At 57.3% G+C, this 23,377-nt stretch overlaps 3 protein-coding genes across 9 annotated transcripts; 1 reads left to right on the top strand and 2 right to left on the bottom strand.

Moving 5' to 3' along the window:
* The first annotated feature begins 1,856 nt into the window (after positions 1-1,856).
* On the top strand, positions 1,857-5,180 carry LOC136295128 (uncharacterized). 3 transcript variants are annotated; one of them, XM_066193479.1, is made up of 2 exons: positions 1,857-1,957; positions 3,305-5,180. In XM_066193479.1, the coding sequence occupies exon 2, from the start codon at positions 3,329-3,331 to the stop codon at positions 4,454-4,456; it is 1,128 nt and encodes a 375-aa protein (XP_066049576.1). In that variant the 5' UTR covers positions 1,857-1,957; positions 3,305-3,328; the 3' UTR covers positions 4,457-5,180. The 3 variants fall into 3 exon arrangements, with proteins under 3 accessions (XP_066049576.1, XP_066049574.1, XP_066049575.1); XM_066193477.1 differs by lacking the exon at positions 1,857-1,957 and adding an exon at positions 1,973-2,407; XM_066193478.1 differs by lacking the exon at positions 1,857-1,957 and adding an exon at positions 2,668-2,851.
* Positions 5,181-5,352: 172 nt separating this feature from the next.
* Positions 5,353-9,490, bottom strand: LOC136295129 (PHD finger protein 13-like). Of its 2 annotated transcripts, none has more exons than XM_066193480.1 (5): positions 9,319-9,490; positions 7,683-7,775; positions 6,760-7,372; positions 6,404-6,442; positions 5,353-6,292 (listed from the first exon to the last, which is right to left on the bottom strand). In XM_066193480.1, the coding sequence occupies exons 1-5, from the start codon at positions 9,418-9,420 to the stop codon at positions 6,066-6,068; spliced, it is 1,074 nt and encodes a 357-aa protein (XP_066049577.1). In that variant the 5' UTR covers positions 9,421-9,490; the 3' UTR covers positions 5,353-6,065. The 2 variants fall into 2 exon arrangements, with proteins under 2 accessions (XP_066049577.1, XP_066049578.1); XM_066193481.1 differs by lacking the exon at positions 9,319-9,490 and adding an exon at positions 7,903-8,013.
* Positions 9,491-11,762: 2,272 nt separating this feature from the next.
* Positions 11,763-22,534, bottom strand: ABCF3 (ATP binding cassette subfamily F member 3). 4 transcript variants are annotated; one of them, XM_066193473.1, is made up of 21 exons: positions 22,442-22,534; positions 22,098-22,245; positions 21,945-22,024; positions 21,560-21,615; positions 19,732-19,829; positions 19,499-19,621; positions 18,976-19,242; positions 18,691-18,771; positions 18,087-18,146; positions 17,723-17,779; positions 17,494-17,516; positions 16,837-16,892; positions 16,504-16,704; positions 16,289-16,365; positions 16,002-16,046; positions 15,546-15,678; positions 14,869-14,957; positions 14,577-14,668; positions 13,916-14,048; positions 13,473-13,560; positions 11,763-12,666 (listed from the first exon to the last, which is right to left on the bottom strand). In XM_066193473.1, the coding sequence occupies exons 1-21, from the start codon at positions 22,512-22,514 to the stop codon at positions 12,508-12,510; spliced, it is 2,139 nt and encodes a 712-aa protein (XP_066049570.1). In that variant the 5' UTR covers positions 22,515-22,534; the 3' UTR covers positions 11,763-12,507. The 4 variants fall into 4 exon arrangements, with proteins under 4 accessions (XP_066049570.1, XP_066049571.1, XP_066049572.1 ...); XM_066193474.1 differs by having other exon boundaries at positions 18,976-19,107; XM_066193475.1 differs by lacking the exon at positions 13,916-14,048 and having other exon boundaries at positions 12,576-12,666.
* Positions 22,535-23,377: the final 843 nt, after the last annotated feature.

The raw sequence follows: 23,377 nt of genomic DNA, 5'->3' as shown, positions 1-23,377 counted from the left end.
CCCCCTGGGGAAGGTGCAGACAGTCAGGAAATTCCAGCAAGGACAGGACATGTCTGCTGGCAGGGAGATCTCACAGCCCGGGGTGCTCTGGGAATCCCTCAGCCACTGACAGCCCCACTTCCCAAGCAGGACCAGAGAAATCCATCAGATTTGGGCTAATCCCTGCCCTGCCTTTCCCAGGCAGCTCCCTGTGCTATAGATAGGACTGTGCTGCTGCAGCTCTTTTTATAGAGCACACAGAGAAGAGTCCCCCCCCCACTCCTGCAACACAGAACCCACCGTCACAGCCACACCGAACCTGGAGCCAGTCCAGGTACAAACTGGGGCAGAAAAATCCAGCAGCACCACAAGGGGAGCAGTCCCCAGTCCTCAGCCTGTGTTTTTAGATCTCACCTCTGAGGTGACCCATATGCCACTACAGCTTCAGCTCCTTGACACGGGTTTCACAGGTGACAGCAGGAGGAACCGAGGGGAATCTCAGTGGAAAGGGCCCTTTGCTGCACATGGTAGCATGAGATACACGCCTCCTTCCTGATCCCTCACCCTGAGCTTCAGTCAACAATTATCTGGCCAAGAGGCACTCTGTGCATCCCTAGGGCCCTTGCAAGAGCACTCTGAGCCATTCCCTCCCCCATGTGAGATGCCCCATGGCATATCACTTCCCGGTGCAGAGAGGAGAGCTGAAGCGTGCAGCTGCTCCCCTTCCCTGTCCTTTACAACCAGAGGAGAAGGATGCTAATCCATGTGTTATCCCCCCGTGACAGCCAGCAGCTCTGGGAGCTGCTGGAGGCCCCGCACACACCACAACACATCCACACAGCCTGCAATGTGCATGGGACTCCTGCTTCCATCATCACAGCAAACGGCACAGCCACTCCAGCCCCAGAAAAAAAAAAAAAAACCCACAAGCTTTGATTTTTCTCTGAGATATCATTTCTAGGCCAAGCTGAGACGAAGAAAAGCGTCCAAATGTGAGCACTGGTTCAGTGCCACCAGCCGGGCTGATGGAGCTTGGCCAGCCCACAGCGTCAGACGTCGGCCCCGGCGTGACAGCAGGTGAACAACAACGGCATGTGCAGTGCTGGGGACACAGCTGAGGCTCCCCCAGCATGCTGGCAACCTTCAGAAGGGCTCCATCCCAACCTGCTCCCAGCCGCATCAGGTGTTTGTGTCCCTGCTCTGCACTGTCACAGCTTCCCTACAGCAGTTTATCACAGACACAAATATACAGGAAGAGCTTGGCATTACTTTTCAGCAGAGTGCTGAGATAAGACGTGTTAAAAATCTGTAGGGAGAGGCCCAGCTCAGCCCTAAGGGCTCCATTCAGCATCCTCACACCTCAGTAACACCTCATCAGCAGCTGCAGCACACCTAAGGAGCTGGGTATTTATCCCCAAATCACCTCTTCCTTGAGCTGAATTATCACCCATTGACAGTGCTTGCTGGAGGGGGCACAGACCACAGAGATTTTACAAATGCTCTCAGGTTTCAAGTAGCTGACAAGCCTTGTGAATTTAGCGTGAGTTTAGTTATTTTGGGAAATAACCCAAAACCCAGGCTGGTAACAACTGTGCTCAACGCAGCTGCAGCTCCTCAGACCCCGCTGAAGATAGCACAGGCAGAGGGCTTGCCTGCAGGGAGAGGGGCAGGGTCGTCCTGTTTAGCTGCTCCTTAATAAGCAAGAACTAAAGCAAATCCTAAGGATGGGTAGCCATGGAGGAGGAAGGTGCGCGTAGTGTTTCTGGTCAAAATCAGGCACACTTTGGCTTAACCTGAGTAATATTGGTCTGCCCAGCTGTAGGGAGTTACAGAGGGCCTGGAGGGAGGAAATGAAACAACACATCAGCAGAGATAGAGATGGCTGGTGGAGACATCTGGGATCCTTAGGGAGAGGGGCTGGAAATGCTACCAGCACTTCAGCCTGCCTAACCGAAATCTTCCCAAGATGCTGGCAGAGGTAAATGGAGGAGCTAGAAGCCCCTGTGGGGCCAGCTCTGACACAGACCCAGACCACACACTGGTGGCTGCTGGATTTGCTTTCGGCAGGCGAGAATTACAGGGGCTCCCAGCCGTGGGGCGGGCCCGCGGGGGATCTCGCAGGAGCCTCCCCGCCGGGGCTCGCTCGGCGGCGCCAGGCTCTCTGTAGAAAACGAAACTGCTGGGATTTGAGGAACCCGAAACTGCCGTGCTGGTGACGCCTGCCTGTGCTTTGTTCAGGGCGGCCGAGCCCCGTGGGAGGCTCGGGGGTGGGTGGGGCTGTCCCGGAGGTGCTGGGCCATCCCTGCACACACGGGACCCTCCTCGCTCGGCAGCGCAGCGCACAGCGGGTGCTCCAGGGTGGGCATCGCCGCGCCAGCTTCTCGCCCTTCTCCCGAACGTCTGCTCGCGGTGGGACGCGGAGATTCAGGTCAGCTTGGGCCATCGGGGCTCGGCGGGGTCCCGTCAGGTCAGCCTGTCCTTTCACAGTGGAGCTCGAGAGGCTCTGCTACGGGCGGGGATGCGGTACGCGAGGGCCGGGCTCGGAACCTTGCCCACGGGCGGGGCTGCGGGATATGTCCCCAGCTCGGCGTAAAATGTTCGGGGTCCCGGGGGCTGCGTGATGCGGGGAACGCAGAGGGATGTCGGGCCGGAGCGGGGCGGGCATGCCTGGACAAGAAGCCGCGGCGCGAATGGCCGAGCTCCTGCTTCCCTCTAGCGGGGATCGGGGGCTTGGCCGACGGCTGCGCCCAGCCCTGCACCTCTTCCCTCCCTCCCTCCCGCACCCCTCGGGCCGCCGCCCCTGCGGCACGTGGTGAAGGCGGGACGCGGGGAAGGGGGGAAGCGCTTCCGGAGCGGCGGCGGCGGCGGAGCGGTGAGAGCGGCGGCACCGGGCGGGGCAGCTCCGCACCGCGGTCCCGGAGCGCGCCTGGGATCCCCGGGGTGGTGCTGGGGGTTCCCGCCCCCACGCCTGTCCGGCACCCCCGCCGGCCGAGCGGATGGGCCCGCGGGGAACGCGCCTGGTCCCCGGGCAAAAGTGGCTCCTGCGGGCACCGCTGCCGCGTCCTGGCGGAGGTGGCTCCGGGGGGCCGCTGTGCCCCCGCCCTGTCCTCGGGGCGGCCCGGGCCGGGCTGCGGGCAAGGAGGGTGAGAACAAGCACCCCATCTGGGCCAGCTGCCATTCCACCGTGACACGTGAGCCGAGGGAAGGTGTGAGAGTAGCAGCTCTGGCAGGGACACAGTGCGCCCTGAAGCAGGCGCAGGGCGGGCCAAGAAAAGGGAAATAAGCGTTGTGAAGACCTGCATTAAACTTTATTCCATGTCCACAGTGTAAGATCCTCTGACTTGTAGCAATGGGGAGACCCAGGAAGGAGTCTGCTGGCACATCATCATCCCCCCGCCCGGCCACAACCGCCTCCAGAAGTGCCCCCGCTGCGCCCCCGCCTTCCACTTCAGCCACCCGGGCCAAGGCCACAGCTGCAGGGAGCCAACCCCGCAGCACTTCGGCTGCCAAGGCTACCACCCCTACGCAGGGGCGGGGGACAAAGGCAGACTCTGCTCAGTCAAAATCCACAGCATCCCGTGGATCCCGAGGAGATGCTGGGGACAAGAGCAGAGCACCCACCAAGAGTTCTACAACCCAGAGGGCGCCTGATGCCAAGGGAGCCACTGGTCCTGCCAAAACTGACCTGGGCCCACAGAAGAAGCAGCCTGGGGCTGACCTGAGCAAGGCCTGTGACCGGTTCCTGCCCCCTGTAAAGAGCCAGGATATCCCAAGGGTGGAGAAGGAGACCCGGGGCCAGCGGGAGAACCCCAAGTGGTACGAGTGGCGGGAGAACCGCATCACTGCCTCCGTGGCCCCCAGAATTGCCAACAGCAAGTTTGCCAACAGCAAGACAGACGAGGTGCCCAAGTCCTACCTAAAGGAGGTGGTGAGCTCTGGCTCCAAGATGCAGACCCCCGCCATGTCCTGGGGGATCCGCAACGAGAAGGTGGCAGTGGAGGCCTACAAGCAGAAATCACAGAAGGGGGGCAAGCCAGTGCAAGTGGAGGACTGTGGCCTTTTCATTCACCCAGAGAAGAACTGGCTTGCTGCCAGCCCAGATGGGATCATCAAGGATGCAGCCACAGGGAAGGACCTGGGGCTGCTGGAGGTGAAGTGTCCCTACAAGCACAGGAACAGGACGGTGCGCGAGGCCTGCAAGGACAAGGATTTCTGCCTTGAAGTGGATGGAGATTCCTATGCCCTGAAGAAGAACCATCCCTACTTTACCCAGGTCCAGTGCCAGCTGGGAACCACTGGCTTCCAGCGGGCTGACTTTGTGGTGCACACCAACAAGGAGACAGCTGTGGTCCCCGTGGAGTTTGACAGGGAGTTCTGGGGGAAGACAGTGCCCAAGCTGGAGAAGTTTTACACAGAGGCAGTGATTCCCCACCTGGAGCAGAAGGCAAGCAGCTCTGTCTGGGCCAAGGAGGAATAGACCACTGCCTGCCTACCTCGACTGGAGACTTGCTTGGCTGCGTGACTCCAGCTTTGTCCCCTAGCATAGATGTTACACCCATGTTAGTAGTTGCTGTTCCTGAACCGTTCACAGCCTTGGAATTGTAAAGTTTTACCAGCAGGACCCTACTTGGTAAGGGTCCCCACAAACAGTGCCTTCATGCTGTCCCAACCAGGTCAGCAGTCAGCCCCCAGAGCCTTCTTGTCCTGTCACCCTCACTGCATCCCCCACATGTCCCAACAGCATGCCTGATGGAAGCTGGCCTACATCTGGATCTGCAGATGAAGCCAATGATATCTGTGTTGGAATTAGAGGCTTATTTTGTGAAGAAAACTGGAACCTTTGGCACCTCAGTTGCTGTCGGGACTAATTACTAACTGCACTCCAGAGTGGGGACAGAGACAACGAAGGTTTGTCAGAGCCCAAGAGCAAAACCTCTTTTGAGCCAAATAGGGATGTGCCTTAAGAATTAGAGCAAGGGCACATGGACACCCTTCCTCCCTGAGCCATCAGACCTGCTGCTTCTGCAGAATAACCCATGATGTTCCCCCGTGAGATGCCTGCAGACTCTGGAACACGATTCCCACTGAAGAGGTTGTCCCCCAGGCCATGCACCTCCTGAGGACCTACCTGTGGAGCATCCCTGTGAACTGCAGCAGCATGAGGAAGTGGTCATTGCCAAATTAAATAGATATGTACTGGTCTGCTTGTTTCCTGTTGTTTTTGCAGCTTGGGATTTACCTGGGGGACTAGCAGGGCTGAGAGGTATCTCTATACCAGATCCTCTCCCAGACACAGCAGAAGGGAAGCAGGGGAGCACTTGGGTTCCCAAGGGACATGAGAACCAAGGTCACTGACCCATGCCAAAGCCACCATTGTTATGGCAAAAGTATTTATTATATACATAAGACTCCAGTCACACTCCACAGGGCAAGGACCAGAATTAGCTATAATACAAATTAACTATAATACAAAGTAACTATAATACAAATTAACTATAATACAAATGAACTATAAAAACATAAAGCACTTTTGGGGCCCAGGCTTTCCACAGGAGGAGATAGGCACAGAGACGAGCCTGGGGGCTGCTGTGCGACAGGAGGCTGTCCCACACCCTGCCCCCTGCTGTGGTCCCACTAACCAGATGTGCAAGTAGGAAAGAACCCAGTTAAGAATTATAGTCATGGGGACTGGCAGGTGGGGCCGAGCTGAGTGTCACCAGGACAGGAGTGGGGCCTGCATCCCCCAGGGAAAGTGCAGAAGGCACATGGGCAGGGCTCTTTGGAGGGGCTGTGAGGAGGAGGTGGGATTCAACAGTTAGTGCATGTGGGGCCCCAGGAGATCACAAACACTAACACACAGGGATGAGCATCTGGACCATGCTCCTAATTCCCCACACACTTCTGGGATAACCGAGCTCAATGGCCAATATGATCCTCAGGAAGGACACGCAGGGGCAGCTTTCAGGGGCCAGAGGTGTGAGGGGGACAGTCCAGCCCTGTGTCCCAGCCCCTCCCCTGCCAGTGCATTGATTGTCTAAGTCTTCAGGCTAAAAAGGGACCCCCAGCCTTCCTGCTCTGCAGGAGCATCAGTCAACGAGGCGCTTGCGGGGCACTGTCCGAGCTCGGTTCGAGCGGCGGATCTCCTGCTTGGCGTCCCGGCACCGCTGGCAGATGAAAATGTCAGGCACGTTGGATTTGCGGATCTTGGCACAAGAGAGGTGGATCCAGGTAGCGCATTCGTTACATTCGATCATGGGCCTCCCTGCGAAGGGCTTCATGCAGAAGCAGGTGATCAGATCCCAGGCATCGTCGTCTGCTCAGGGACAGAGAGACACCGGTCAGACACCACCTCACCAGCTGCAGGTCTGGTTGTGGCCAGACGAGCCAGTTCTACTGGTGTTAAAAGGGACAGCCCCCCACTCACCTTCTGCTTTGGTGTTGGGAACTTCTGCGAATTCAACTGCTAAAGTTGCAAAAGGGGGGAAAAGAGAAAAAAAAAATGAAAACCACATGAGTAAGGCAGCCCTACAACCCACTTCAGACCTGTTTCAGGTCTGCACCACTTGCTCTGCAGAACAGAGATACCAAAGGGCAGCTCAGCTCCCTGCCCTCTGTTCTTCAGTCCCCCAGGTCCCAAAAGTATTCCTGTTGCTTGGGAGAAGCTTGGGCTGTTGACAGGCCCTCCCTATGGCCAGCAAGGGTGGGTTCAGCTGAGGAAGGGACAATGTTTGGCACTGGCTGCAGCACAACAGGGCCCTCTGCAGTCCCCCAGACACTTACCACTGAGCTGGGAGGTCTCTCTGCTTGTATCTTCCCCTGTGCTTTGGTCCAAGGTATTACAGGGACTAGGGCTCTTCCTCTCTCCAGAAAAGAGGTCGTGCTCCTTAAGCTGAGGATCATCTGCTGGCTTCTCAGTTCCCTGTGCTCCGTACATCAAGTCCTTCTCCTCCGTCACCGGCTCCTCCAGGAGGGAGTTGGGCTGGGGGTCCCCAGGCGGGTTGAGGGAAGGCTCCGATAGCTCCTCTTTCACAGGTGACAGCTGTCCTGCCAGCGCAGCCAGCTGCTTCACCCCATCCTGCTCTGCCCCAAAGTCCTTCCAAGCACTCAGTGGCACCCTCTTCTTCACCTCCTGCTCCAAAATGCGTTTCTTTGCTGGTGGTTTCTTCCGTTTGATTTGCTGGGGCCGGACATTGTAGAAGGCAGTGGAAAAGGCAGGGCCGTTGATTAGCAGGCCACTGCCCACAGCCCCCCTGGCCACAACATTCCTGCTCTTCCTATTGTCCATGGGGATGTGGCCATCGGAGGAGTGAGATGAGGTCGAGCTATCGCTGTCCTGAGTGCTCCCCGTACTGTTCTGGGGGCTCATGCTGCCTCCGTGGCTCCAGGGCACATACTAGTGGCAAGAGGGGAAGAAGAAGGATTAGCATGGGAGACCAGAGCACAGATATTTGGGGAAAGGAGAGAGCGACTCTCCAGCAGTGTCCACCCAAACATCAAGGCCAGACTGGATGGGCCCTGAGCAACCTGATCCAATGGGTGGCACCCCTGCCCATGGTGGGGGAGTTGAAACTAGATGATCTCTAAGGTCCCTTCTGACCCAAACCAATCCATGATTCTTTAAGATTAGGAGCTGAGCCTGCACATGGCAGGGAGACCAGAAGAACCAGCATCTTTGTAAAGGAACAGTGTGCAAGCCCACTTACCTCTTCAGGGTATGGGATGTAGCCTGCATAGGCCAGAACGAAGGTGCAGAACTGGTTGAAATCCTCCACAGTTCTCCGCCGTTTCTGAAGTGGCTACAACAAACACCACCAGTGGATTAAACTCCCGGGATATCCCAACCAAGCCGATATCACAGCCGGTTCTGGCGGCAGCTCTGACCACCCGGCAGTTTTAGAAGCACAGAATATCGAGGTCAAATACCCAAACATCCATCCTTCCTCTAACTCTTCATCATCTGCCGAGGCAAATGCAGCCCTTCCCTTTAAACCCAGATCCCGGGCGGGGTGGTGGCGGGGCTGGGCGCGGGGGGGAGGGAGGGCCGGACACACGCGACAACACCGTGACGACATGCCGGGACACCCAGCGCCCGGCAGCCGCTGGCGGAGCCTGAATCAGGGGCTGGGGGGGCCCGGTGCCGGGATGTCCGCCCGCGGGCGGTGACTCCGGGATGGGGGACGCTCCCGGGACAGCGCCCGGCGCGCTCGGGGCTCGGTCCCGCGGGGGGAGCGGTGGGAGGGCCGGGCGCCGCCGGCAGCACCAGCGCCCCCCAGGGCAGCCCCGCGGCCGATGGAGGGGCAGCCGGGGCCGGGCCGCGACGCTCTCCCCGCGGCGGCGGCGGCCGGGGATGGGAGGGGGTGTCGGGGCCGGCCCCCCCGCGCAGCCCGTCCCCGCGCCGGGCACCTGATGGCTCCCAAGATGGCGCCGCGCTGCCGGTCCTGCCCCGGCCGACCGGCCGGGGGGGACCCCGCCCCCCAAACCGACACCCCCGCGCCCGCCGCAACCCCGCCGGCACGGGACCCCCCCCCGCTCCCCCCGGAACGGCGCGCAGCACCCCGCTCCCCTTCACGCACACGCGCGCCCCGGCACCCCCGCGGCCCCCAGCCCACCCCGGGGCCCCTCATGGGCACCCCGAGTGCCGCCACCGCCCCCCCGGGGCGGCATCCCCCGCCCGTGCCCACAGCCGCCCCCCGAGGGCTCCCCTCCCACGCACAGCCCCCGCGGGCACACACGGAGCCGCCCCCCCCCGCGCACATACAGACACACACACGGAGCCCCCCCCAGCCCTCCCAACCAAGCTTTCCCCTCCAACACAACCACCTCCCCCCGCACAGAACGCTCCCCCACGAGGCCCTCCGCGACACACGACCCCCCCCAGCACACACAGACACACACCGAGGGACCCACAAGCCGCCCCCGCACACACATGGCCACACAGAAGGGACCCCCCCGTACAGCCGCACCGAAGGACACCCCCCCGTACACACACGGAGCCACACAGAGGGCACCCCCCTCCCTACACACACACACAGAGTGAACCCCCCCGTACACACACACACCGCCACAGAGAGAGGAGCCGCCCGGACACAGTCACACAGGGGACCCCCCCCCCCCCTTTCACACATGCACAGAGGGGACCCCCCCCAAGCACACACAAACACAGAAGGGACTCCCCCCCCTCGCACACACACGGGGGGACCCCCCCCCACACACACACAGCCACCCGAGCCCACCCCCCTCCGCGCACACACAGACGACCCCCCCCGCTCCCGAGGGCACCCCCGCAGCCCCGCACGCAGCCGCCCCCCACCACGATCCGCTCCCGACTGCCCCGCTCACCTCCTCGGGCGCCGGGGACGCGGGGCTGGGCACGGGGCTGCTCCCCGCCGAGCACGGCCCGCCGCGGGGGCACGGCTCCGCCGGCTGCCCGCCGGCGCTCATGCCGGTGGCGGTGGCGGTGGCGGTGCCGGTAGCAGTCCCGGTGCGGTGCGGTGCGGTGCGGTGCCCGCCGCCGGTGGGAGCGAGGCTCGAGCGCCGCCCCGGCCGCAGGGGCGGGACCACCTGGTGGCGGGGAAGGCGGGGGCGGGGCCTCTCGCCGACCGTCCCGGTGCGGGGGGGGTGCCGGTGAGTGTCTGCCCCTCCCGGTACCGAACACGGGAGCGCAGCCGGGCTGGACTCGCCCGGACCCGCCGCCGCTTCCAACGGCAACGCCGAGGCACCGCCCACCGCCCGCGCGGGGTCGCGGCTCATGGAATGTTGGGGCTCGGGGGGAACACCGCGCTCGAACGGTCCCCGCGCGCCGGGGGCGGGGCGGCACCCGCCCCGCCGGGAAGCTCCGTCCGACCTGGCCTGGAACAACTCCAGGGCTCGGGCATCCACAGCTGCTCTGGCCAACCTGTGCCACTGCCTCTCCACACTTCCAGGGAAGAATTTCATCCTAATATCCAATGTAAGTGTCCCCTCTTTTACTTTAAAGCCATCCCCCCTTCTCTCATCCCTATCCGCCTGTGTAAAAAGTCACCCCCTCTTTTTAAATTATGTCAATGGCAAAAGCCATTCCAGAATTCACAATTTCTCATTACTGGATGAGGATGGACACCCCACAAGCAGCTATGTAGACAAGGCAGAGATGTTTAATGCCTTCTTCACTTCAGCTTTCAACACCAGTGATAGGCTCTAGCGGTCTCTGAGCTCGAGGACCATGGCTGTGAGAATCATAAACTCCCAGTCAATCCCAAACTTGTGCAGGATCTGCTGTTCCAGCTGAATCCCTTTATAGGGGATGGGGTATGGGGCCTTATGGAACTCATCCAAGAGTACTCAAAAGAGCTGGTGGATGTCATCAAGAGACCTCTCTCAATGATTTTTGAACTGCCATGGGAATCTGGAGAGATCCTACTTGACTGGAAACTGGCAAATATTTTCCCAGTTTTCTGAAAGGGCAAGAGGGATGATCCTGGGCACTACAGACCTGTCAGTCACATTTCAGTGCCTGGTAAAATTATGGAGAAGATTATTCCGAGAGTTATGGGAAAATACCTGAAGGACAATGCAGGCATCAGTCACAGCCAGCACAAGTTCATGAGGGGAAAGCTCTGCTTGAGAAACTTAAATTTCCTTTAAGGACAAGGTGACTCCAGTAGTTGATCTAGGGAAGCCTTGATACAAAATTTGGAGTTCAGTAAAGCTTTCAATACTGTCTCTCCCAGGATTCTTCTGGACAGAATGTCCAGCACACAGATGGATAAATACGTCATGCGATGGGTGAGCAATAGGCTCACAGGCCAGGTTATAGTGAATGAGGTGACATCAGACTGATGTCCAGTCACTAGTGGAGCACTGCAGAGCTCAATTTTAAGGCCAGTGCTCTTCAAGTCTTCATAAACAACTTGGGTGCAGGACTTGAAGACACACAGAGTTGCCAACATATCTGAAGCAAGGCAGCTGTATCAGCAGACCCCCCTGACCAGGCAGCCTGTAGTAGATGCCAAACACAGGCTGTCTTTTGCTGGTCCTGTCCTTGATTTTTACCCACAGGCTCTCAACCTGTTCATGGCTGTTACTCAGAGGCAGCTCTTCATTACCTTTCCCTTCCTTAGGAGAGTCCAACACCCCTGCCCCTCCTTCCCATCCTCTCTTCTGAAACCTTGTAGCCCTCCATTGCAGTGTTCCAGTTGTGTGACACATCTATTTCTTTGACAGCAATTATGTCAGTTTTTTAACTGCACCATGGTTTCCAGCTCCTCTTGCTTGTTACCCATGCTCCATGCTGTGGTGTGGACACACTTCAGCTGGGGCCTTTTTGCCGTTTGGGAGGAGCCCTGCCTAGTAATTCTTTTGAGACAATTTATGGGTATTACCCTGTTGCTTCCTAAGGTGTTGGTGTTTCCTGGTTCCTCTCTAACACCCAGAATAAATCCCCAGTCCCTGCTCAATATAGTTTAGAACTCCGCCCCCTTTTCCTGCCCACCCTGAGCCCATTTCCTCCCACAAACCACAACCAGATCTGGTACCCTCCAGAACTGATATCCAACCCCAGCCTCACACCAGCTCCCTCCCCTCAAAGGTGGCTTGTGGCCTTCCACTGCCCAGTGGGACACTGGCACACTCCATCCAGGAGGTCCCAGCCTCACCTGCACCACAGAGCTGCCATTTAATTCAGAGAGAGTCATCTGGAAAGCATCTCCTCCTCACCAGCCTCATGCTTGCTTGGGGCAACATGAGGACAATCTCCCCCCCCCCCCTCGAAAATTAAGCCCCCCAAGGAAAGGAGAGCATTGCACCCACTGCGTCCTGGGTTTATTTACACCACAACTTCTGTGTGGGTGGGTGGGGAGGGACACCGGGCAGCCCACCCCAGGGCAGCCCAGCCCTGGGCTGTTTCAAAGGCAAGGCAGGCAGCGAGGCGGTACCGGCAGCAGCACAGGGAAAGGAGCAGGGAGCACGCCCAGGAGAACCGGGCTCCGGCTCCCTCGGCACTACAGACGTAAGCAAGCCCCAGCATCGGGGGGCTGGGGAAGAGGCAGGGGTCACTTTTAGCAGCAAACGCCTCGTTTCCCTCCAAGGCAGCAGGGAGGACAGTGGCATGTGATGGAGCCAGACTAGTGCTCAGGCAGTAAAACAAAAAACAAACAACAAAGAAAAAGGCAGAGGATGAAGTGAAGAAACACAGAGAACAGCTCTTCTGCCCTGCAGAGCACGGAGTTAAACCGAGGGTCAGGATGCTCTGCCTTCCCTCCTCTCGGCACAGCAGCAGCTCCAGGCACAGCCTTCTAAGTGTGCCCAGTGCCAGGCACAGCCCCGGACAGTGACAGAGCCCCTGGCCACGCACACCAGGCTCCTGCTCCCACGCTGTCCTTCCACCCGGCCCCGGGAGGGGAGAGCAGTTCAGGTGGCAGTTTGATGGCATGGCTGATGGTCCATGTGGGCAGCAGCGTCCTCGGCGCTCTGCCAGGCACAGTTGGGATGGATGCCGAGGTGGCTGAGCTTTGCCCTCCAGCCCCTGGCGCAGTCCGGCTCCCACCTCCCTTATAGGAAACCCTCCTTCCGGAACTGCTCCTTCAGGATGTCTCTGTACTGGTCAAAGCCACCCTCGATGCGTGTCACGGTGGCATTCTCACACACCCACAGCTCCTGGCACACCAGGCGGATGAAGCGTTCATCATGGGACACCAGGATTATACCACCCTGTCAATATACAAGGGCAAAAATTAGGAACTTAGTGGAGCACAACCCAGGGCCCAGGACTGCTGGTATGGAGATCCTGTGCCTCTGTCTAGCCTGTGCCCAGCACTTCAGGTTTCCATCCGCTCCAGGGAAAACTTAACAGTATTTTACTGGCAGGGAGCTCATCCCAGCCTTTCCTCCCTGCAGGGAGACAGACAGATCACCTATGGAGGAGCCATGTACAGTAGTAACACATTTAATCTCCACTCTCAGAAGGCAAGTGCAAGCTTTGTTACTGGCTCTCCAGGTCTCCAACAACTTCAAGGATGGAGAGTCCACACACAGTAACAATGAAAAGGTGTCTGGGTAAGGCCCTGAGCAGCATCAGCTAAGCTTTTCTGTCACAGGAAAACTGCACCAACCTGAGCAACAACCAGTGCGATGCAGGTTGATCACAGTGGTATCTGGAGGCTGAGTCTTTGGAGATCAGGCATAAAACATGCCTAAGGAAGATTTGAGCAGCCCTAAGGCAGGGCTGGGAGCTGCACACAGCACGTGAGAAGTCAGAGTGTAGGTGAGGGTCAGACAAGGTGCTCTCTGGGCTGCTACTGCCTCTCTCAGCCACTCCTAGCCAAAGCCATCAAGTAAAAAAAAACACCAGGAGGGATGGCTAAGGCAGAAATGTGACTCATTTCCCAAATTCTGTCCTAGACTTGAAGTCACTGCTGGTATTTCACCATTCACCTCTGGCTGAGATAACAAGTAACTTGAGCTGGAGGCTGCAGGAGGCGTTAGAAAAGCAAGAGATGTTGCTGGGAGAACCTTACCCGGAACTTATTCAGGGCCTTTGCCAGTGCCTCAATGGTCTCCATATCCAGATGATTTGTTGGCTCATCCAGGATGTAGAAGTTTGGACTAGAAGAGAAGACAGCTCTGAGGATCCACAGAAACAGGCTCAGGCTGGGTCTGCTCCCTAACTGCTGCTTTAGCTGCTTAGAGCCACAGACACTGACATGTGCATGGCCCCATGATTGGTGCTGCCCAGTCCCAGGGACACCTCCTATCCCTATGAGCCCAAAGCAGTGGGAGAAAACCACCTGCCTCTTTCCACAGAGTCTCCCCAGGGTGACATCTCCCTCTCCATAAAAACCTCCAAGGACAAGGCTTCTGTGGGGTAGCAGAAAGTCCCTGGATGCCTGCCTTCCTCCCGGTGAAGCAAGCTCCAGTGATGAAGCCATGCAAAAGTTAACAGCATTTGGGAGAACATTACCGGGGCATAGTCATCTGGGCAAAGGCCACACGACTCTTCTGGCCTCCGGACAGGCTGGCCACAGGACGCACGGCCAGCTCTCCGGAGATGCCGTAGCTCCCCAGCTGATGCCGATACTGCTCCTCCGTCTTCCCTGCAGGATCATGTCACAACACAGCTATGGCACACCTGGTGTGACACAGGGCCACAGCTGGGCAGCCACTGCCAGACCAGCAAACAGGAGTTCAGCAACGCTTCCAGGCAACCCTCTCCCATGCAGGGGGCTTGCAAGGAAAACCTGACTGACAATCAGGACAGGGGCTACAGGGCCGGTGACTGACACCAAGTGATGCTACTCCCAGCTCCCTGTCACAGTGTCAAGTAATGGAGAAGGGAACCAGAGGTTTTGGCAACTGGGAAAGGGGGATCCAGTGCTCATCCTGTGAGCAGGAAAACAGCTCATCTGCCCCCAAAACTTGGCACCAGCCTGAGATCTGCAGATTACCAGCTACCCCACTTCTCATGACTGATGACCTGAACTTGGCTGGACAAGGGGAGTTACCCCAGTGCTGGCAGTGACCCTTAAGCATTGATGGGACAGAGCCTACTGCCCAGGCCCACGGACAAATCAATGCTCCTCCATGCACAGGAAAGGAGACCTCTGGGATCAGCAAAAACTCACCTGGGAACTTTCTTGCCAGTAACTCTACAGCACTGATATTCAAGTCTAGTTGATCCACATGGTGCTGGCTGAAATAACCAATCTTTAGGTTTCTGCAGAATGAGAAGCGAGATTGGGAGCTGGTACCAGACCCTACAACCACAGCATTCATAGCTGCAGTGCCATAAGGGGGGTACATGTGTGGGTGTCCTGGACCCATCCCCATTGCTCAAGCAGCCACTGCTCCAAAGCAGTCCAGGAGCCCCACAGCTGCACCATTCCTCCCAGTCCCCTAGTCCTTCCAACCAGGTACCTGTGAGCATGTCTGATCCCTCTGACTGGTGCCAGCTCCCCCATTAAGATCTTTAGCATGGTTGACTTGCCAGCTCCGTTTTCCCCAACCTAGAGAAGCAGCAGCAGCATTGGAGAATGTGAAATCCATGAAGGCACTTTGGAGAAGGGGACAGTGATCAGGGAATTTCAGTTCTTGCAGATGATGAGGGGGAGCAGGATAGAGTATAAATGGTGACTTCAGCTACCAGGAAGCTGCATTTCTATCATTGACAAGCAGCACTGGCAGCAGTGCCAGATGTTCCCTCCTCAAGCCTAAGGATTACCCAGTCCCAGCCTCATCTGCAAGCAGAATGTCTGCTGCCCCATCCCGTGTAGCAGGGCCCCCACTACATGCTGCTGTCTTCTAACAGGAGTCTTATATGGATCCAGTCTCTTCTCCAAAGTATCCAGTGAAAGGATGAAATCACAAATTCTAAATGGTACTAGGAAAAATGTTCCAGTGTTCCTCAAAATGAGGATGATCAAATGCTGTGATGGGACCCAGCAAAATGGAAGAAATAGTCCTCCCTGGAAAACATCCAGCATTCAACTGGACAAGGACCTGAGCAACCTGATCTATAACCAAAGCTATCCCTGCTTTGAGCAGGGTCCTCCCAAGGTCCCTCACAGCCTCCATTACTCTGCAATCCCACATACCACACAGATGCGGGACTCCAGGTCAGCAGAGACGGAGAGGGAATGAAAGATGTAGTGACTTGGGTCATAATAGAAGTCTACTTCATCCAGCTGCAGGATTGGAGGGGAGAACTTCTCAAAGCCATCGGGGAACCTAAGAAGGCAGGAAGAGGTGAAAGATGGCCCAGAACTTCAGAGACTACCAACAGCCTGGAACAACCTCTGTAACCCCCAGGTGATAAGAAGGGCTCCTACCAGGCAGGGCCTCAGGGAAGGATGGGCACGAGAAGGCAACAAAGACCTGCAGCCTTGGCTCCAGGGAACCCAGCCTGAACAAGGGGACCTGTCTGGTCTCCTTGTCAGAGTAAAACTGGCCTACATGAAGGGATGGTTGTCCCACCTGGGACAGGACCCTGGAGAAACTCATGTCTGAAATGGAGCCAGGTGCCCTCCAAACAATGGCTCGGGGACACTCACCTGATGATCACCTCAGATTCCTTGTCCACAGGCTTCAGCACTGGCCTGCAGTAAGAGGAGACATATAACCAAGGTGCTCTGCACTGTGGATCTGCTCCCACACCAGAAGTCCAGGCAGAGTCTTTAGCTCTATGACACCTCATCCTAACCAAAGCCTCTGGACCAGAGACAGGCACTCAAAAATCCCAAACCATAACTGTATCTGCCAGATACCCTGGGAACCTCCATTTCTTCCCGTGAGCTATGCCCCTTTCCCACCTCCAGAAAGGAGCAGGACAGGCACTCACAGCTTCTCCAACAGCTTCAGCTTGCTCTGCACTTGGGACGCCCGGTTGGCGTTGTAGCGAAAGCGGTCAATGAAAACCTGCGAAAGAGAAAAGCATCAGAGAGCCCCAAGTCCTCTTCTCCACTGCCAAACCTACAGCAATACAACCACTAAGGCAGAGAGAAAGGGACAAGGCTGGGACAAGAATGCCCCAGCTCCACTGGCTTCTCCCAGTACCTGGATGTGCTCACGGTACTGCTGCTGGGCTTCATACTCTCGCTGCTGGTTCTTCAGCCGCTCCTCCTTGGTCTTGATGAAGTTCTCAAAGTCCCCACGGTACATGTCCAGCCGCTGCGAGTGCAGGTGGATGATGTCCGTGGCCACCGCGTTCAGGAAGTTCCTGTCGTGGGACACCACGAGGATGGTCGACTGCCAGGTCTGGAGACAGCAAGAGGGAGGCCTGAGCACCATCAAGCCAGAGCACAGGGGTTGGTCCCACCAGCCAGGGAGGTGAGGACATCTCCCTCCCTCACCCCTTCTCTGTATCAAGCCCTTCTGCCACCCCCCTACCTGTAGGTAGCTCTCCAGCCACAAAATTGCCCTCACATCCAGCATGTTCGTTGGCTCTGAGGGAAGGGGAAAAGGCACTCAGGTCAGGAGGGATGGGGATGGCTGGATTATATTTTTTCCTGCAGGAGAGTCCAGTGATCTGCACTGGGGAGGAAAAGAGCCTGCGTGGAGACCTTCTCTGCCCAGCTCAGGGAGCTAGTGTGTAGGGTGTGATGTGGTGTGTGCACAGGGGCTGAGGCTCAGGCAGGGATGTTTCCCTTACTCCACATCAATACCCAGACTCTGGTGCCTCACAGCAGCATCTCACCCAGATTCCCTGCCCAACCTGGGCATGCTCTGCAGTGAAGGGACTTCCCCCAGCACAGACTGGCAGCCAGGGTGCACTCTAGGGACTGGCAAGGGAAAGGGAACAAAACTTGGGGCAGGATGACATGCAGACCACCTGGCTGGAGCACAGGGCAAGGCTCTGCTGAGTACAGTGAGAGCTGCTGCCCAGGCAGATTTCCCTGTGCCACTGCTGCCAACCATGCTGCCAGGCCAGCCTGTCACACAGGGCTATTTTGAGCAGGCAGATAAAGGCCATGGCATGTTCCCAACCCCAGGAAGGGCACAGGCAGGCACAGCAGTGTCATAGGGGGACTCACAGTATCAACTTACCATCCAGCAGAAGGAGATCTGGCCTGGGGAAAACAAGACATGGGTATCAGAAGCAGAAGGAGCACAGGGTCAGTGCAGAGTGTCTCATCACACACACAAAGCTGCAGTGCCTCCAACATGCCCCACCCCCAGAGCCTGGGCTGAGAGGACCCCCAGGAAGCACCCCTGCACCTCACAGCATGGACAACAAAGAGGCTTAACCCCATAGCATGATGGCCTGGACACCAACCTGGCAAACAGGGCTCTGGCTAAGGCCAGTCTCATTCTCCAGCCTCCAGAAAACTCTCTGAGGAGGGAAGATGCAGAGAGGGGTTACTGTTCAACACAGAACTACTTTGTGTTTGCCTGCCTGCAGGATCCCTCCTCCCCCATGGCTCTTTGGGCTCTGCTGTCACCCAGAGGCAACTTGTGCCAGCAGAGATTTCAGGCACAGCACAAGATCTGCAGTCCAGCAGGAAGGCAGCAGGAGACCACATTGGATGGGCAAGAATAGACCCTTGCTCTTCCCTACAGCCACAGCAGAGCCTGGGGGCTCAACTGGAACATCTCCCCAGCCCCATCACTGCCTCAGTGCCCAAAGTTTGGAAACTTACTTGGTTGTCTGTTGTTGCATCTTTGCATTAAAGCCCAGCCCAGCAAGAATGACAGACGCCCTGGGGAAAAGGAGAGAGAACTGGAATCCAGCTACCGCAACTAATGGCAGAGCACAGTCCGAGGTCTCAGACTCATAACCACCAAGGGAACTCCACTATATATTTTAAAGCCATTCTGGTGCAGGGAAACTTCCCTGCACACCCAAGAGAAGCATTTGGCTAGGAAATGCAGCCCAGCAGGGCACAGCATCCACATGAAGTTACAGGAGACTTGCAAGGAGTTTTCATCTCTTTGGCCAGGAAGAGAGTCACACCACCACTACCATCCCAAAAACACTCCCCAGGCACCAGGAACCTAGGGAGGTTGGAGAGCAGCAGCAGCAGCAATATAAGCTATTTGGGGCAAAAAAGTCCCTCCAGCTTCAGCAGAAAGCTCAGCTATTCCTAAAGCAGCAGAGCTGTGACAGAGAAGAGACAAGAACAGCAGGGAAAACCCCACCCCACATGCTGGATCCCAGGGCTGCAGCATCACCCTTCCATACCCCAAACCACTGCTCAGCCCTGGCCACACCAACACACAGTGGTGCTCACAGGGTTGTCTCACCTTGCTGGGGCCTTGTCTGCCTCAATCTCTTCCAGCTTAGCGTAGATCTCCGATAGTCTGGCCCCTTCTGTCCCTTCTCCCCTAGGGCAGAAAAAGGAGGAGAGTGTGGGACTCACCAAGTCAGGGTTTGAGAACTGGGGGAGGCTGATCTCTCCAGGTAGGACTAAGGTGGGCAAGATACAGCCCACCCCTGCCAGAGCCTTTCTCTGGAAGGGAGAGACCTCAGAATGAGACCTTGTGGTCAGGAGGACACAGAAGAGCTGGAAATCCAGGGGACCACCTCACCTGCCAGCACTGATCTTGGCTGTCAGGTCCCTCTCCTCCCGCAGCAGGCTCTCACGAGTGGTGTCACACTCCAGCACACTCTGCAGCGCCGGTGTCTCATCCCCTGCCACCTCCTGCTCCACGTGCAGAATGCTGATGTGTGAGGGGATGCGCAGGCTCTGGTTGGCGATCATCTTCAGCAGTGTGGTCTTCCCCAGCCCGTTCCTGCCCACCAGCCCATAGCGCCGTCCGAAAGCCAGGTTCAGGTCTGCTCCTGTCAGCAGGACACTGAACCAAGGGAACAGGCAGGTCCCTGGTCAGACTGTCCCATGAAGAGGAGATAACCGACAGCCACCTGCCCCTGGTGTACTTCAGGCTGTGCTGCACAGGCTTCTCCTGCCCAAAGCCAACAGGGTGAGTGCCCACCCTGCTTCCTGATCTTTGCCACACCCTCTGTAATTTCTCAACTGCTCTCTACTCCAGTCTCAATTCCCCACGGTCCAAAATCCTGCCAGGGTCTGTCCCACATCCCCAGTGCACTCACCGCTCACCGAAGGACACGTCGAAGTTCTCAATGCGCACGTCGTACGACTTGTTCTTGCCTGAGGACTCCATGCGAGTCTCCTTCTTGCTGGAAGCTTGGCTGGCAGACGCCTCCTCCAGGACTCTGTGGACAGGCAAAACACAGAGAAGGGGCTCAACAGGAAAGCTCTGATACAGTCAGATCCCAGCCACGCTCAGCAGAGCAGAGATGTTCCAACTGCCCTGTATACTCACACAGGGCCAGATGACTTCAGGGAATCCCGCTCCAGCCTCTTGTCCTGCTTGGCTTTCAGCCTGGCTTCTGCCTTCTCCAGTTTCTTGGCATTCACCATCTGGGACACAGAACAGAGTTTGAAGAAGAGAGAGCATCTTCAGCAAAACCCCCAAAAGCCCAGCTCTGGGAGAAAAAAGATCAATCAACCTCTCAAGCCTGGGAGAAAGGGAGGGAGGAAGGACAGGGAAACTGGGACAGATTCAAGCATATTTTGAGGAGGTTAATCAGGCCAGGAAGCTACCTAAGGAATGAAGTCCTAAATCAACAGCTCATACACAAGTTTAGCCTCAGCAAGGCCGAAGTTTTGGCTGACCCTGTTGTACAGTCAGTTTCTGTAGTTCCAGGGACTTGGATCAGCCAAGTCACTTCAATGGCAGCAACCTGCCATCCCAGTGGCTCTTCTGGTATACTCTGCACCCACCCTTGAAGTGCATCATGAGGTGTTTCACTTCCCAACACATTAAACACTAGCCAGTTTGGAATAAACTCTTCCTCAGCAGTGGATCAGAGACAAAAAGCATTTAATTAACCTGGAAGGCAAGAAGGCGCCAAGTGTTTTAACATGGCTTCTGGTCTTGGCCAGGCTTTCAGCCCACTCCAGTTTATTCCTGCACAGAGTCAAATATTTGTGGCTGACCAAGGATACTCCTAGATATTTCTAGGCAACTCTGCAGGCACTGGAGCACGTTACAGACCTGCATGCCAGACTGAAGAGTGTCTTGTAACTAGAGCTGTGACCCCACACCTACAGACAGAGTCACTCTGGAAACTACACCCAGCTTTCTGAATCTCCTAGTAAGACATGTCCTCCAAAGCTTGACAGGCCTCCCGAGGCCATCTCTGAATCGTCTCCAATTTTTCTGAAGATCCTTTTTTGAGTTGCAGACACAAGAGCTGGAAAGTGAATCCAGCTGCAACACAACTCTGGTGCCAAAACCAGCCAGAGCTGCCAGTTTTTGCTTAAGACTCCTGTTCAGATGTCTGGGAATCATGTTAAGTCTCAGCCTCCAAGTGGAGGGTTCTCATCCTCCACACATTAACCCATGGAAAGGGAGCTCTGTGAGTGACCTGGCAAAGACACTGCCCACGCTATTCAGCCACTGCTGTCCTTGTTCTGTGGATCTGCAACTGCACCTCACCCGTGCTCAGACTTGCTCAGATGGCACATCCAACACAGACAGCAAGCCAGGCTGTTCCCGAGCAGCCACACATTCCATCAATACAGATGTCCCGATTTCTACGGGTCATGGAGTGGAACTACTTCCAAACTTCTCTACTCTTGATCTTATTTCCCCAACCACAACAATCTACAGCTGGCTCTAGAGCAGGGCTTACAACGTCCCCATAGAAGCTCTCTGCTAGCTTCCCACCTGTAACACCCCCCTCCTGCCATTACCCAGACCTTTGCCCCTCACTGAATATTCAAGACGTCATCCAGGGACATCATGTTTTCTCAATCAATGGCCTTGCTGTAGGGGCCAAAGGTCCTACAGCAAAAGTCACGAGTTCACTAAGAAATTACGGCAAAATAGATCTCGTCAGTTTAATAAGCTGCTAACTCATGTGGAGCCTCTTCACCAGACCAAGGTCAAGAGTTTTCCAAATGACAGAAAGTCTGACAAGGAGGAGCAGTAGTCCCTGCAGCTATACTCCTAGCCAGGATGCTGCCTGCCTTGGCTGCTTTCCAAGGGCAACCTGGACTGGAGCAGGGCAGGGCAGGGCAGGGCAGGGCAGCTGCAGCCCCACGTGCCAGCTGCTCTCACAAGGAAGGGCACAGCCCTCACTTACCGAGGTCTGGCCTCTCTTCAGCAACAGCCCCGGCAGCAGATCTGCACTAGTGTCGCCTGCAAGGAGACAGTGGGGTTGGGGTTGGTGAGGACGTGTGGCAGTGCTCAAAGCCCTGCCTTAATGACCACCCATGCCCAGACATGACTGATCCCTCTCCCGACCGGATGAAGGGACCAAAGGGCATCTCTCCACCTCCACCTTCACTCCAGCTTACCCCGTGGGCACTGCTGCCCACAGTTCAGCAACAGAAGGAGAAACAGATGTATGCCTGTGAGGGAGAGCCTGAGTCCCTCCTCCCCAAGGTCAGGTGAGCACACCCAGCGCCCCAAGCCCTTCTGAGCTCCAGGATCCTGATGGTAGGACGTGAGCCGCGGGCACCACTCACCATATCCGTCAGTGATCTGGGAAAGCTGGATGGGGGCATCCAGCAACACCTGGCTGCAGCGCTGGGCTTGGCCCTCGTCCCTACGGAGAGGAGGAGGAGGGTGAGGTGCGTGAGTGAGGTGAGGGGGTGCGAGGGGACGCCGGGTGCCCTTACAGCTGCAGGGTGTTGAAGAGGCGCTGGCAGATCTCCCTGATGGCGCCGTCGTCCTTGGTGTCCTGCGACACCTCCCGCAGCAGTTCGCCCACCGCCTCCTCCAGCTCGTCCACCGACTCGAAGTCCGCCCCGCTGCCGTGCAGGATCCCTGCGGGCACACGGCGCCGGCGCTGCACACCCCGCCGCTGTCGCGACAGGTGGCACCCTCCCGGTCCCCCTACCCCACCCCTTCCCGGCCGCCTGTCGCGATTCGGGGGCTGCCGCCTGTCGCCACCGCGGAGCGGTGTCGCGACACGCGGCGTCGCGGGAGGCCGAGCCACAGCGGGCGGGCGGGAGCCGCTCACCCGTCACGTAAGCGAAGAGCTCGCCGTCCAAGTCGGGGAACTCGGAGCGGAGGATGTCGGCGCAGGACGCCATGGCGGGGCGAGCCCGCCCCGCGGAGCCGCCGCCGCTTGAAGCCGGAAGGGACGGCGGGCGCTGCCGGGAAGGAGGCGGGCGGCCGCCATTGCGCGGGGGCCGCCGGGAGATGTAGTCCGGGCCCGACTGCGCCTGCGCGCTACGGGGCCAGGAATGGGAATCCCCGTGCCACGTGCCGGGACAGAGGCACCGGGAACGATCGGGACGGGCCCAAAACCCGCTCAGCCCCTGCTTGTCCTGTCGCCCAGGGAAAGAGGCTTTGGGAGAATTTGGAATTTTGTTCCTCTTAAAAACAGAGTTTCTTCTTTTAAACCACAGTCAAGACACTGCAGATTGGGTTTGCATTTTTTCATCCATCGATGGGGAATGACCACTTGGACACCCTCACCTGCTCACAGACTGAAGGCAGAAGGATTGAGCCAAGGGCCAGGTTCAGCTGCTCAGCAGTTCTTGGTTCCCTCAGCTACCCTGCACAGAACCCACATTGGCCCCTGACACCAAGAGCCACGATAAAAGGGGAAATGGCTTTTGACTCTTTTTCAGGTGCACACAAGGTAAGATGACCAAGATTCTCTTAAGCATGGCTGGGGCGCAGGAGTCTGACTTACAGGGGGGCTGGGACACACTCCACGGAGTTCAGTTCACCCCAGCAGGAGCTCCAAGGAAGTCTAGAGCATCCTCCTTTCTCCAGGGAGCTGCAGAACTGGCACAGCTGGAAACAAAAGCATCACTTGTCCTTCTCACCTACTAGCCCTCAAAGCAGCCCAGGGCTGGGAAAGCAGCACAAGCAAGTCCCAAGACATTGTGGCACAGGCCCAGGGCACAGCCCCGGCTCCTGCAGCACCAGTCCCAAACAGCAGTGC

The sequence above is a fragment of the Chamaea fasciata genome, unplaced genomic scaffold, assembly GCF_029207755.1.
Source record: "Chamaea fasciata isolate MVZ Bird 193981 ecotype frontalis unplaced genomic scaffold, bChaFas1.0.hap1 SCAF_11, whole genome shotgun sequence".
Lineage (NCBI taxonomy): Eukaryota > Metazoa > Chordata > Aves > Passeriformes > Sylviidae > Chamaea > Chamaea fasciata.
The sequence above is the reverse complement of the archived record's forward strand: the minus strand, read 5'-3'. Positions and strand labels throughout refer to the sequence as shown.